At 64.1% G+C, this 14121-nt stretch overlaps 1 protein-coding gene across 1 annotated transcript in view; it reads left to right on the top strand.

The window, feature by feature from the left end:
* NAV1 (neuron navigator 1) overlaps positions 1–12500 on the top strand; it is a 95954-nt gene extending 83454 nt beyond the window's left edge. Inside the window, 13 exon segments of the mRNA XM_070401389.1 lie at positions 2108–2304; positions 2996–3188; positions 3275–3443; positions 3990–4087; positions 4255–4350; positions 4557–4716; positions 5297–5532; positions 6528–6682; positions 6813–6884; positions 7259–7455; positions 8119–8237; positions 8821–9018; positions 9383–12500. Of these exon segments, the coding sequence (XP_070257490.1) occupies positions 2108–2304; positions 2996–3188; positions 3275–3443; positions 3990–4087; positions 4255–4350; positions 4557–4716; positions 5297–5532; positions 6528–6682; positions 6813–6884; positions 7259–7455; positions 8119–8237; positions 8821–9018; positions 9383–9478 (1986 nt within the window). The 3' untranslated portion in view covers positions 9479–12500.
* Positions 12501–14121: the final 1621 nt, after the last annotated feature.

Below are 14121 nucleotides of genomic sequence, written 5' to 3'. Positions count from 1 at the left end.
TTAGAATCTGATTCAATAAACCAAGTAAAGTTAGGCTTTTATTTTTGTTGTTGTTGTTAATGCTCACGCAGAATTCAAATCTTGCGTGAATTTTGAGACGCCCTGTACATGCTCCCGGGACCGTGTCTTCCGCTTCCCGGAGAGGTGTCGGTGGAACTTTCCGATTCCTTCCAGAGCCACAGGGCCCAGAGAGGGCCGGGTTTCATTTCCCCCGGGTGACCCTCCGCTGCCCGTGGCTGACCGTCCCGTCCCCCGCGGCCGGCGGTAGGGAGGGGTCCCTGTGCGGGCTCCCTGCTCGCGGCCCCGGTCCGTAGGACTGGCCCCCAGACCTGTGTGTGTAAAGCAGGCAGGGACCTGCCGGGCGGGACACGTGATTAAGTGTTGCTTCTTCTCTCTCCCCCCCCTTCCAAACGCTGACTTCACATCCCCATTTTTTTCCAGGTCTATGAGGTAAGAGACGTGGTTCCCCCTCCCCTGTCTTCTCTTTCCTGCGCCATGACCCCCCATTTCCACGGCAGCTCTGCCCCCCAAAGACCGACCGGCCGCTCGTAAAACTAACCATGACGATCCCCCCCGAGCTCCCGGCTCCCCCTACTGCATGGTCCGGCCACGGCTGCCCGCCCCCCGAAATCCCCAGCAAGAGGAGGGGCCCATGGGAAGGTCACGGTCCCGGTCTGTCCCCCGACCCCATCTGCCCCTGGTCACAGCATCCATCAAACTGACTCCTGCCCTGAAAGCGATCTTTCTTGTTTTTGTTGTGTGTGAGTGTGTGTGTTTTTTAAATATATTTTTATTGATTTCAGAGATGAAGGGAGAGGGAGAGAGAGAGAGAGAAACATCCATGATGAGAGAGAATCACGGACCGGCTGCCTCCTGCACGCCCCACACTGGGGATCGAGCCTGCAACCTGGGCATGTGCCCTTGACCGGGAATCGAACCCGGGACCCTTCGGTCTGCGGGCTGACGCTCTATCCACTGAGGCACACCAGCCAGGGCAGATTCCCCTTCTTGACCCTTCTCACTGTCCCAAAGGTCTGGTCTACTCTCATCCCCCGCGGCCTTCGACCCCCGCCCCCCCACCCCCGCCTTCACTCCGTCTCGCCGCCCACCCTTCCATCCGTGTCCCCGTGTGGTGTGCATGCGTGTGGATGCATGTGAGCGGGTGTGGGACCGCAGGACCCTGGTTGGCCCCTGGAGCTCACACCCCAGCCCCCACGCTCTGATCGCCACCTGAGACCCCCCCCCCACGCTATGGTCCCAGGACAGCGTCCCCCGTGCTGCGAGGAGAGGCCGGGAAGCGTCCCTTATTCCGGGGGCTGTGAGCGGGGAAGGTAGAGAGCCCTGACCGGGTGGGTTCCCCCCGCCACCCCCGTCTGTGCTGTGCTGAGCACAGAGACGTTAAAGGAAACATCTGTGGACACCCCTGTTCTGTCCGTGTCCACAGAACCACCTGGGCAGTTTCGGGCCGACAGGTGTAGAGATTCTGGTCCGCTGCACCTGGTCAGAGCTGGACCCGGGCCCCAGGGAGCGAGGCCGGGTGGCACAGGCAGTGGTCTCTGCAGGCGGCGGCGGTGACTGGGTCGCCATGGGGTGTCCCCTGTGGCCCTGGGGGTGTCCCTGTTCCTCCCAGCTCCCCCAGGGGCAAGAGAAGCCCCATGAATTTCCCCGTCCGCCACAGCCGCCAGCCAGACCCCCCCTATATCTCGGCCCTGATTGCTTGCTTTTTTAAAAAATATATATATTTTTATTGATTTCAGAGAGGAAGGGAGAGGATGCATGTGGGCTGGGACCGAGCCCTCCCCTGGGGACCGAGCCCACAGCCCGGGCATGCGCCCTGAACCGGGGATCAAACCCGGGACCCTTCAGTCCGTGGGCTGGCACTCTGTCCACGGAGCCCCCCTGGCCAGGGCTCAGCCCTGATTTCTAGGCCCCTCTGCTCAGGTCCCTGAGTCGAGCGAAGCCCTGGAGATGGGGGGGCCAGTGGCAGCAGCGGGGCCCTTCCCGGTGACCCTCCGTCTCCGACGCCCCCGACCGACCGCCCCGCACCCCGCGGTCTCCCTGCGCGCGGAGTCCTGACCTCCCTCTGCCCGGCTCTGCTCTATTCCAGCTTCGGAGTTCCTTCAACAAAGCCTTCAGCATCAAGAAGGGCCCCAAGTCCGCGTCCTCCTACTCCGACATCGAGGAGATCGCCACTCCCGACTCCTCCGCCCCCTCGTCCCCCAAACTGCAGCACGGGGCCACCGAGACCGCCTCGCCCTCCATCAAGTCCTCCGCCTCGTCCTCCGCGGGCGGCGACGCCCCCGAGTGAGTGCTGGCCCCGGCCCCGCGCCTGTGCGAACCCCCGGCCAGAGCTGGCCATCAGCCCAGCAGATCCTGGGCACACGGTGCCTCCCGCAGACCTCTGCCCGGGCCCCTCAGACCCACCGGGGACCCCTCCCTGGCACCTTTGACCACCAGAGGCAGGGGACACCACGCCAACCAGCCGAGCTCTCAGTTACTCGGTAACCGGTATCCTCACCCGAGGACGTTTCTCCATTGATTCTCAGAGAGAGTAGAAGGGAGAGGGAGAGACGGAGAGAAACATCGATGTGAGAGGGACACATGGATTGGCTGCCTCTTGCACGCGCCCCGACCAGGGCTGGGGAACCCGCAACCGAGGGACGTGCCCTTGACCGGAATCGAACCTGGGACCCTTTGGTCCGCAGGCTGACGACACTCTATCCACTGAGCCAAACCGGCTAGGGCTCATTTTTATTTTTTAAATATATTTTTATTGATTTGAGAGAGGAAGCAAGAGGGAGAGAGAGATAGAAACATCCATGATGAGAGAGAATCACGGATCGGCTGCCTCCTGCACGCCCCGCACTGGGGATCGAGCCCGCAACCCGGGCCTGTGCCCCGACCGGGAATCGAACCCTGACCTCCCGGTTCATAGGTCAACGCTCAACCCCTGAGCCACGCCGGCCAGACTGACGCTCGCTCGCTTCCCTTGCAGGGGCCCCGTGCACACGGCCCCCCACCCCAGGCTGTTCCTCGCCGGCGAGGAGGAGGAGCCGGAGAAGAAGGAGGTGTCGGAGCTGCGCTCGGAGCTGTGGGAGAAGGAGATGAAGCTGACGGACATCCGCCTGGAGGCCCTGAACTCGGCCCACCAGCTGGACCAGCTCCGGGAGACCATGCACAACATGCAGGTCAGTGTGGGCGGCGGGGCGGCCGGGGGCCCGGCCCCTCCGTCCAGCCCCGGCCCCGGCCCCGACCCTGTCTCTTCTGGCCGCAGCTGGAGGTGGACCTGCTCAAGGCCGAGAACGACCGGCTGAAGGTCGCCCCGGGCCCCTCGTCGGGCTCCGCGCCAGGGCAGGTCCCTGGGTCGTCCGCCCTCTCGTCCCCTCGCCGCTCGCTGGGCCTGGCGCTCACCCACTCCTTCAGCCCGAGCCTCGCGGACGCAGGTACCGCTGGGAGGAGGCCTGTCCCCGGGGGAAGGGAAGGGGGCGGCCCACACCACACAGAGCCTGCGCCCCGAGACACAAGGGCCTCGTTGACTGTTTGGGGGGGACGTCCCGTTCCTCTCTGTGAGCCCGGCCGGCGTAGCTTGGTGGATGACCGTCGACCTATGAACCAGGAGGTCACGGTTCGATTCCGGTCAAGGTCACATGCCCGGGTGGTGGGCTGGATCCCCAGTGGGGGGGGCGTGCAGGAGGCAACCGATGAAGGATTCTCCCTCGTCATGGATGTTTCTCTCTCTCTCTCCCTCTCCCTTCCTCTCTGAGATCGATAAAAATATATATTTTCAAATACACATTCCTTGACCGGAATCGAGCCTGGGACCCTTCCGTCCGCCGGCCGACGCGCTATCCGCTGAGCCCAGCTGGCCGGGGCCCTAAAAAATATATTTTTAAAAATAAAGAGTCAGGTGGGAAGGAGGGTGTCTGGGAGGCGGCTCGGGGGAGCCTGGGGGTGGCCCTGGCGCCAACGGCCCCGCTCGCTGCCCGCAGACCTGTCCCCGATGGACGGCATCAGCACCTGTGGCCCCAGCGCGGAGGCCACCCTGCGGGTGGTGGTCAGGATGCCGCCGCAGCACATCATCCGAGGGGTAAGAGCCTCGGGCGCCAGGCCGGCGACACCCATGCTTTTCTGAGAAAACCTGGCCTCCCCCCGACACCCCCAAAACCGGAGAGGTCCACGCCCGAGGATGGTCCGGGGCTCCCTGTCCTCGGGGTCGCCCTCCCGGGCTCACGGGCTTCTGCGTCGGCCCCGCAGGACTTGAAGCAGCAGGAGTTCTTCCTGGGGTGCAGCAAGGTCAGCGGGAAGGTCGACTGGAAGATGCTGGACGAGGCCGTCTTTCAGGTGTTCCAGGTAAAGGGGGTGCTCGTGCTGGGGGAGGGGGTGGCCTGGGGAGCTTGGCTCCCTCCCCGGGACATGCCGAGTGGGAACCCCGCCCGCCCCTCCCTCGCCGTCTCCCGTGTCCCCCCCCCCCCCGACGTTGGTGTTTCTCGGGCTCGGGCGTGTGTGTCGTCTCCCCTCGGGGCCTCACCGCCGCCTCCTTCCCCCTCCGCGGTCAGGACTATATTTCCAAGATGGACCCGGCCTCCACCCTGGGGCTCAGCACCGAGTCCATCCACGGCTACAGCATCAGCCACGTGAAGCGGGTGCTGGACGCCGAGCCCCCCGAGATGCCGCCCTGCCGCCGAGGGGTCAATAACATCTCGGTCTCCCTCAAAGGTCAGCCTTGCCCGTGGCTGCGGCGGGACGAGGAGGTGGGACGGACGGGGAGGCGGGTCGGCTGGCCCCCCACCGCGTGTTCCTTCAGCAGCGATCGCTGGGGATCTCGGTGCAGTCACCCTGGGGTGCAACTAACACGGATGGAAAATACATATATTTTTAAAAATATGTTTTTATTGATTTCAGAGAGGAAGGGAGGGGAGGGGGAGAGAGAAACATCAGTGATGAGAGAGAATCATGGACCGGCTGCCTCCCGCACACCCTCTACTGGGGATGGAGCCCGCAACCTGGGCACATGCCCTGACCGGGAATCGAACCCTGACCTCCTGGTTCCTAGGTTGATGCTCACCCACTGAGCCACGCCAGCCGGGTTCCCAGGGGAATTTCTGCCAAGTCCACCCACGACCTGTAGCTCACAGCCAGTCCCTAAAAACACCACCCAGGTGCTCAGCCCTCGGTCAGGGTTAGGGGCTTCCTGTGGAGCCCGGGGCGCATGGCCTGGAGCTCTGGGCTCCCCGATGCGGAGGGAGACGCCCTGGGGGGCCCCCCCTCCGAGACTCACGCGGTGGGGCCCGCCCAGGTCTGAAGGAGAAGTGCGTGGACAGCCTGGTGTTCGAGACGCTGATCCCCAAGCCCATGATGCAGCACTACGTCAGCCTCCTGCTCAAGCACCGGCGCCTGGTCCTCTCGGGCCCCAGCGGCACCGGCAAGACCTACCTGACCAACCGGCTGGCCGAGTACCTGGTGGAGCGCTCCGGCCGCGAGGTCACCGAGGGCATCGTCAGCACCTTCAACATGCACCAGCTCTCCTGCAAGGTGGGCTCCGGGCGCCCTCTCCTGCACCCGCCCTCTCCCCCCTTGTTGGGGGGTCCCTTCCCTCTGCCCCGCCCGCCTCTCCTGCACCCGCACCCCCTCCCCCCTTGTTGGGGGACCCCTTCCCTCTGCCCCGCCCGCCTCTCCTGCACCCGCACCCCCTCCCCCCTTGTTGGGGGGCCCCTTCCCTCTGCCCCGCCCGCCTCTCCTGCACCCGCCCCCCTCCCCCCTTGTTTTGGCCCCTTTCCTCTGTCTCCAACCCCTTCCCACTTCTGCCTCTGTCTTCCTCCTCCTGCCCCCTCCCTGTCCCAACCCCTGTTCTAGACCTCTCTTTCTTTCTAAATTTTTATTGATTCCAGAGAGGAAGGGAGAGGGAGAGAGAGACAGAAGCATTAATGATGAGAGAGAATCATGGATCGGCCGCCTCCTGCACGCCCCACACTGGGGATCCAGCCCACAACCCGGGCCTGTGCCCTGACCGGGCGTCGAACCCTGACCTCCTGGTTCCTAGGTTGACGCTCAGCCCCTGAGCTTTGCCTGCTGGCCGGGCTAAACCTCTCTTTCCAGGCTCCGTTCCCCACACACACTCCCCTTGCCTGTCGGCTCCTCGAGCCACACCCCCCATTTCCACCCCATCCCTCCCTTCCCTTCCCTCCCCGCTCTCAGTGTAGCTCCCTGGCCCTGGGCTTTCTGGGAGGAAGGGCTGGGCATTAGCTGAGGACGGGGCCCTGCTCCGATCCTGTTTCTCCCTCGGGAGGGGGGAGGCAGGTCCGGGTGCCAACCCCTGGAAACCCACTTCCTGTGGCCGTCCCCGCCTCTGTGGGCCTGGGGGCCGCGGCCGAGGAGGGCGGCTCTGGAGCCTTCACTTACCTGCCGCGGCCCCTGCGTCTGCAGCCACATGTCCGGTGTCGGGGGGCCTGGGGTCCAGGGAGGTCCAGGGCTAACACAGCCTGAGTGCTGACCCCTGCCCCCCCCGCCCCCGCCCCCTGCTGTTCCAGGATCTGCAGCTCTATCTCTCTAACCTGGCCAACCAGATAGACCGGGACACGGGGGTGGGGGACGTGCCCCTGGTGATCCTGCTGGACGACCTGAGCGAGGCCGGCTCCATCAGCGAGCTGGTCAACGGGGCCCTCACCTGCAAGTACCACAAGTGGTGAGCAGGGGGGCGGGGCCGGACGGGGGAGGGGGGGGCCAGCCGGTGCCCCTCCTCGGGCAGTGCCCACGGCCGGCGCACGCGTCCCCCGGCCTCTCAGCACATCCTTTCACGCGCTCTCTCCCCTCAGTCCCTACATCATCGGGACCACGAATCAGCCCGTGAAAATGACCCCCAATCACGGCCTCCACCTGAGCTTCAGGTGAGCGTGGGGCCCCGAGTCGATATACTCGTTCTGTCCCAGGACATGGCCTGAGAGCCATCTAGGGCCGTCTGGGCTGGGAAGAGGGAATCGGGGCTGACGTGGGCCCTGGGGGAGAGGAGAGGGGAGGGGAGAGGGAGGGGAGGGAAAGGGATTACTACCCGCACCCCTGCTCGGCCGGTTGTCCGAGGAGGGTCCCTGGCCGGAGAACCAGCTCTGCCTGCCCATGACCGCTGCCCCGAGGTCAGCTGACCCCTCTGTGACCCGAGACGAAACCCGGAGGGCACTCGCGGGAGGGACAGGCCGGCAGGGGACGGACCGGACCCCACGGCGCCCCCGTGGCCGCTCTGACCGCTGCCCCGTGCCGGCCACAGGATGCTGACCTTCTCCAACAACGTGGAGCCGGCCAACGGCTTCCTGGTGCGCTACCTGCGGCGGAAGCTGCTGGAGTCGGACAGCGACGTCAACGCCAACAAGGAGGAGCTGCTGCGGGTGCTGGACTGGGTGCCCAAGCTCTGGTACCACCTGCACACCTTCCTGGAGAAGCACAGCACCTCCGACTTCCTCATCGGTGCGCGCCCCCCCCTCCCCCCTCCCCCATTCCTCTCCCCCCCTCCCCCACCTCCGGGGGCAGCAGCTATGGCTCCCCTCCCCTCCCCGCCAGGCCCCCTGTGAGGAGCTCCCCTTTTTCCCGGGCCCTTTTTTTTTTTTTTTTAAACGTGTCTTTATTGATTTCAGAGAGGAAGGGAGAGAGAAACATCCATGATTAGAGAGAATCATGGACCGGCTGCCTCCTGCCCGGCCCCCCACTGGGCATCGAGCCCACAGCCCGGCATGTGCCCTGACGGGGAATCGAACCGGGACCTCCCGGTTCCTGGGCCGGTGCTCAACCCCTGAGCCACGCCGGCCGGGCCCCCCTGGGGTCTTGGGCACCACGGCGGCGGCGTGACAACCTTCAGACTAGAACCTCCGAGTCTCTTGAGCTGTCCTAGCTCGGTTAGCCCTGTGCTCCGGGTGAATCCGCCAGCCTTCGGAACGCCGAGCCCCTCCCTCTGTGTCCCCCACGACGGATGGAGCACGGGAGGGACGTCCTCTCTGCCCCCCGCTCTGGAGCAACCTCAGAACGGCCCCCCGGGAACGCCCGTTGTCCCGGCCCGGTGTGAGGGCGTCAGAGAGGCGGGGGCCGGGGGCGGCCGGGCGCTCGGCCCCCTGCACAGCCCCCCGCTTCTCCTAGGCCCCTGCTTCTTCCTGTCCTGCCCCATCGGCATCGAGGACTTCCGGACCTGGTTCATCGACCTGTGGAACAACTCCATCATCCCCTACCTGCAGGAGGGGGCCAAGGACGGCCTCAAGGTGAGCCCAGCCCGCGGCCCCGCCCTTCCCCGGGCTCAGGCCGTCCCCTCCCAGGGCGGCAGAATTTCTTCCTTTTTTCTCTTTTTTAAAATATAGATCTTTATTGATCTCAGAGAGGAAGAGAGAGGGAGAGAGAGATAGAAACATCCATGATGAGAGAGAATCATGGACCGGCGTCCTCCTGCACACCCCACACTGGGGATGGAGCCCCCAACCGGGACATGTGCCCTGACCGGGAATCGAACCAGGACCTCCTGGTTCACAGGTTGACGCTCAACCCCTGAGCCACGCCGGCCGGACAAAGTCCAAAAAAATCTAAAGGCGTTTATTTCTGAAGCAAAAGAGTTTCCCGTGTGGAAAGTACAATTGTGGGGTCCTAAGGTTTGCACGTGTTCGGTCCTGATGTCCTCCAAAACGGTTTTACCGATTCGCACTCCGGTTGGGGAACTCGGAGAAAATTCCATGGGATCGGAGCTCAGGGTGTGCATCCGGGGCAGGACTGGCCGGGCCGGGAGACTGTGTGGCCGCGCCTCTGATCCGGGGTCCCTCTCCCCGCCGCCCCTCTCCCTCTCCCTCTCCCCAGGTCCACGGACAGAAAGCCGCCTGGGAGGACCCGGTGGAGTGGGTCCGGGACACGCTCCCCTGGCCCTCAGCCCAGCAGGACCAGTCCAAGCTGTACCACCTGCCCCCGCCCACCGTGGGCCCTCACAGCACCGCCTCGCCCCCCGAGGACAGGACGGTCAAAGACTGCACCCCAAGTTCCCTGGAGTCGGACCCTCTGGTGAGTGGGGAGCACCCTGAGGTCAGAGCGGAGAGCGTGGCAGGATGGAGGCCTCCCCGCGTTCCCTGAGGGCGGAGGGCGGGGTGGGGGGGGGGGCAGGATGGGCCCGGCCCTGGGGGGTACGGGCCTGAGCCTGCACCCCAGCACCAGCCCGGACCCAGAATCGAACCGGCCACCCTTTGGTGCAGGGGTCGCCGGGCGTGTGCCCTGACCGGGAATCGAACCGTGACCTCCTGGTTCATAGGTCGGCGCCCGACCAGCCGAGCCACCGCGGCCGGGGCAATGTGGAGACTTTTTAACGCCCCCTTCTCTGGGCGGGACCGGCGTCCCCGCTCTCACGAGTCCCCCTCTCTGCCCCTCTCAGATGGCCATGCTGCTGAAGCTGCAGGAGGCTGCCAACTACATCGAGTCCCCGGATCGAGAGACCATCCTGGACCCCAACCTCCAGGCCACGCTCTGAGGGCCCCGCGGGCCCCGTCACCCCGGACGGGCGGGCAAACGGCAGGACGGACGCTGGCAGCGGCTCCGTGCGCACCCCTCCGCCCTCCCCCACCCCAGCCGTGGCCCCCGGGGAGGGGGTGGAGGCACGGGAAGGCGGAGGGCTCCTCGGTGCTGCACCTTTGAGAACTTCGTCGGGGGACGCGTGTCCCCAGCATCCCTTCGCCGGCCTCCTCTCGTGACTTTGGGGGGAAGACGAGCAGATGACGCCGGGCCTTTCCCCTTCGTTCCTCGTCTCAGCGAGGGACTCCGGGGCTCGCTGGGGACGGTTGGGAAGGCGGCAGACGCGTCCGCCAAGCCCACGCGATTCTCAGGAGCATCTCTGAGAAAGACGGGCTCACGGGGACATCCAGGGAGGCGGCGCTCCCGGGACTTCGGAACACCCCTCCGGACCCAAAGCCACTGCCAACGCTCCCCCCACACCCCTCCCGAGATCTGGCTGGAGCCCAGAAAAAGAAGCATGTGGTTTAAAAGAAAAAAAAAATGTTTAAGTCGATCTGTAAAAGGTTTTTTAAAAAAAAAATGGCAAAGATGAAGCTGGAGAGAGGAAGCAGGTGCCGGGCTCAGAAGCCGCCAGGCCCCCCACCATGACATCACAGCCTCCCACCACGGTGACATCACAGCCTCCCACCACGGTGACATCACAGCTTCCCGCCACTGTGACATCACAGCCTCCCACGGTGACATCACAGCCTCCCACGGTGACATCACAGCCTTTGGAGACAGACGGCGCTCAGTCCTGAGCCCTCTCCTTTCACGCACACGAGCACCAATAAACCCTACTTTTTTAGTTTTTAGTTTTGGGTTTTTGTTTCTGTTTTGTTTGTTTTTTCCCCTCCCGTTTGCCTATTTATTTTCCTTTTGTCCTTTTGGTTTGTTGGCTGTTGTTTTTTCTTTTCCATCTGCTCACACGTCCACGGGCTGCTCCTCGGGCTGCTTCTCCGTGTAGGTTTCCTTCGGAGCCTCTGACCCACCGGCCAGGCACCTGCCCTGCTCCGTCCTCGGCCTCCGGGGGGCTCCCAGGAGCTCCGGTTCACAGCCAGGGGAGGGGAGAAGCGTGGGCTGCCCTTCCGGAAGGCACACGTGCGGCGTGGACGCCCGATGGCCGGCCAGCGGCACGAGAATGCGACTCCCCATCCTGACAGCCTCACCGTGGACGCCAGGAAGCCAGGACACCGGGCGCACCGCTGTCTGGTAGCCGGCTGGGCCCGCCCCCGCTCTGTCTCGGTGGCGGCCACCTTGCCTGGCGGAACCCACATCCTTCGCCCGCCTTCACTCTGTGACGGGTGCGTGCTCACGCGACCGGACGCCCACGGGAGGCGCTCCCACAGAGGGACTCGCCTTTCGCCGCCACTGCCCTGGAGGCCGGGCCGTCTCCTTCACTCATCCAACGAGCACTCGCCGAGCAGTTTAAAAGGAAGACGGGACTTGGGCACGTCCCCTCCCCCTGGACCTTCAGGGTCAGCCAAGGTCCAGAGCGGAGGCCCAGATCCGCTGCCCCGGGCCTGAAGGGCTAGGAACCTTGCTTCTCTCTCGTGTGCGCGGGGAGCTCTGTGTCCCACGGGCCCACGTGCAGGCTGATGGTCTGGCGAGGCCGTCGGACCCACACGCTCGCTCTTCACCTTCCCGCGCACAAGACCACACTCTCGGAACCCACAGCCACACGGCCCGGGTCGCTCTGCCTCCAACCAAGGCGTCGGTGCGTCTGAATCTTCACGTCGGAGCATCTTCATTTCGGTCCAAGCGGAGCCCCAGGCGGGTCCCCAGGACGTGTCTGCTGCCACCTGCCCAGGTGCTCCCAGGGGCCTCGGGGTCCTCCGTGCGGGAGACGGTCGCTGCCCAGTCCTCGAGCTGTAAAGACACCCCGGGACCCCCCACCAGCCCGGCCATGACGCGTGCAGTTCTGCGGCGGGACGGGGCTGCTTGGCCGGGGATGGTGCTGACGTCGCTGCCTTAAGGCCCCTGCTCTGTGGAACCGGGAGGGGGCCCCCGGGGCCCGGAAGATCCCATCGGGGAGGAAGGGAAGACCAGACCGGCCTCCTGGGCACCTGGGCCCCCTCCGAACTCCGTCCCAGCTCCAGTCCCGCGGCCGGGCTCCGACTGGCAGAGCCCTTCCCTCCATCTCCTGGTGCTGCCCAGCCAGTGCCTTCTCCGGGGGTGTTACTGGCGCCTTGAGAAACGGGAAGGGAGAAGCCTTCCTCTGTTCCAGCTGCCTCAGAACCGGCCCCCCAGAGGGACCCCGGTCTCCCTGGTAACCGTGGGGACCACCGGGCGGTCCATCCCTCAGATCCTCGGCCAGCGGACGCCCGAGGCCTCTCGTGTTCCGACTTTTCGTCTCCGTTCCTGGGGTGCACCCCTGCCCCCCGCTCTCAGTCGGCTGCTGTCTTTTCCCAGGTCTCCACCGCGAGTCTGTTCCCACCAACGAGTTCCCTCCGGACCTGTTTACAGTCCTGCACCCGGGCTCCTCGCCGAGGGGGGCCGTCGTCTCCCCGAGGAACCGCGCGGCCACCGCGGACGTGCAGCCTCCTCCTGGTGCTATAACCCCCAGGACGCTCACCCGGGGCTCCCCGGAGCAGAACACCTGAGCGCCCCTCGCTGCCCACGCACCTGCTTCTCGGTGGAGACTGCTGGGACCCCTCCAGAAACAAACATGGGGTCCCACCGCTAACTTCTCACACATGCACCCCCTCCAGGCCCTACAGGAGAATCGAGGCCCCCCCCCCCCCGAGACTGGTATCTGTACTCTCCCCTCCTCCAGCACCCCGGCTCCCGTCCTCACCAAAGCTGGCTCGCAGACCACATGGCTCCATCCCCGACGACCACCGGGGACGGCCACCGTCCGGGGGGCCGGGGGTGGGGGGTGAGGGGGGGCCCCTCCGCACAGCTCCTCGCCCTCCCGGACGAAGACGACCAACGTGTTCTGTTCAGTGTATCTGTTTCTCGAACCTGCCTGGGCACTAACAATAAAACACTCGGTGATTAGAGGCCAGCCTGGAACCCGATGTCTGTGTGTGTGCATGCGTGTGCATGCGTGTACATGCGTGTGTGTCACAGGAGCCCTTTGCTGTCGCTGTTTCCTGTCTCCTGAGGCTCCGTGGAATATCTCGACTCACCTGTGCCCTGCGGCAGCTCCACGGTGCTCATCCCTGTCTCTGAACCCTCCTACCACTGTCTTTTCCTTTTTTTCAAATATATTTTTAAAAATGGATTTCAGAGAGGAAGGGAGAGGGAGAGAGAGAAACATCCATGACGAGAGAGCATCGTGGATCAGCTGCCTCCTGCACGCCCCTCACTGGGGATGGAGCCCACCACCCGGGCATGTGCCCTTGACCGGAATCGAACCCGGGACCCTTCAGTCCACAGGCCGACGCTCTGTCCACTGAGCCACACCAGCCAGGGCCCCGGGTGACCATTCTGACGTTAACATTCATTCCCGAGTCCCCTTTCTCGTGCTGCCTCGTGTGTGTGTGTGTGTGTGTGTGTGTGTGTGTGTGTGTGTCTCCTTGCATTCAACACGGGAAGGAAAGGGGCGTGTGCTGCTTTGCGGGGAGGGAGTTAGGGGAGTGTTTACCTCTCTCCTCGTTGAATACCACCTTCCCAGGAAGATTGCGGGGCCCTGAAATGTTTACCTGCCAGCTCGTCAGGACTCGTCAGCCGGCTGGGTGGTGTGTGTGTCCACTCTGAGACCCCCTTCCCCAGGGCAGCTGACAGGTGCAGGGCTCCGGGACCCCAGAGAGGCCCCCTCTCTCGCCGTGCTCGGCTCCCGGACAGAGTTCAGCACGATGAAGGGACAGTACCGGGAGCTAAGTCCCCACACGGTTCCTCTTCCCCACACCAGGGCTTGGATCCGGAACGCGTCAGCCGTGGCGACAGAATAAAATCCTTTATAGAAAGGGACGGTGGTATCTTTCCAAACTCGCAGAGTCTAGCTGGTGGGGTCCCGGGGGAGATGAGCTCCTATGTGTACTGCGTTCTGTTTGGAAATGTGCCGACCGGCTTTCCCTGCGAGCGCGCGAGCTCGAGGGGAAGGGACAAAGACGCGTGCTACGACTCAGCCTCAGAGTTCCGGAACCCGGCCTTTCGGAGTGGGGAACCGGAACCCGAGGACCGTGGGGCCGAAGCCCTTGCACTGACAGCAGGCCCTCCGGTCACCCCCTGTGGACCTTCTGCTTCTCTGCCATTTCTCTGGGACGAGGTGTCTGGTGATGAGGCAGGAGCCCCTCATGTCTCCTCCAGTCTTGGCTGCTGCTGTGTAGTCACCTCCCTCCCCTGTCTTAGGCTGCACTGTTCACACAATGGAGTCTGTTTCTCAAAAGCACGGTGCTCCTCAGGGGGAATCCTTTTGTTTTATTTTGTTTGTTTTGTTTTGTTTTAATTTATTGGGCAGAGAAAACCCCAAACCAGGCTGTGTGCGTGTCTGTGTGTTTATGTTTTCTTCTCATCTGACCCCCCTCTTTCACTCTGCCCCCTTTTCTTTTCTATCGAATGTAGAGAACGCAACAGAGTCCGGAAGCCGAGCGATGTATATAGTGCGGGGACAATCATGTCGGGAGCCGGGCTGCCCCCCAGGAATCCGTTCTATGTCACAAATTGGTTGACAGTTAA

Source organism: Myotis yumanensis, unplaced genomic scaffold (genome assembly GCF_028538775.1).
Source record: "Myotis yumanensis isolate MYYU_CA2020_CCGP unplaced genomic scaffold, mMyoYum1.0.hap1 SCAF_22, whole genome shotgun sequence".
Classification (NCBI taxonomy): Eukaryota; Metazoa; Chordata; class Mammalia; order Chiroptera; family Vespertilionidae; genus Myotis; species Myotis yumanensis.
Note: the sequence above shows the minus strand (reverse complement) of the source record. Positions and strands in the feature narration are given on the sequence as shown.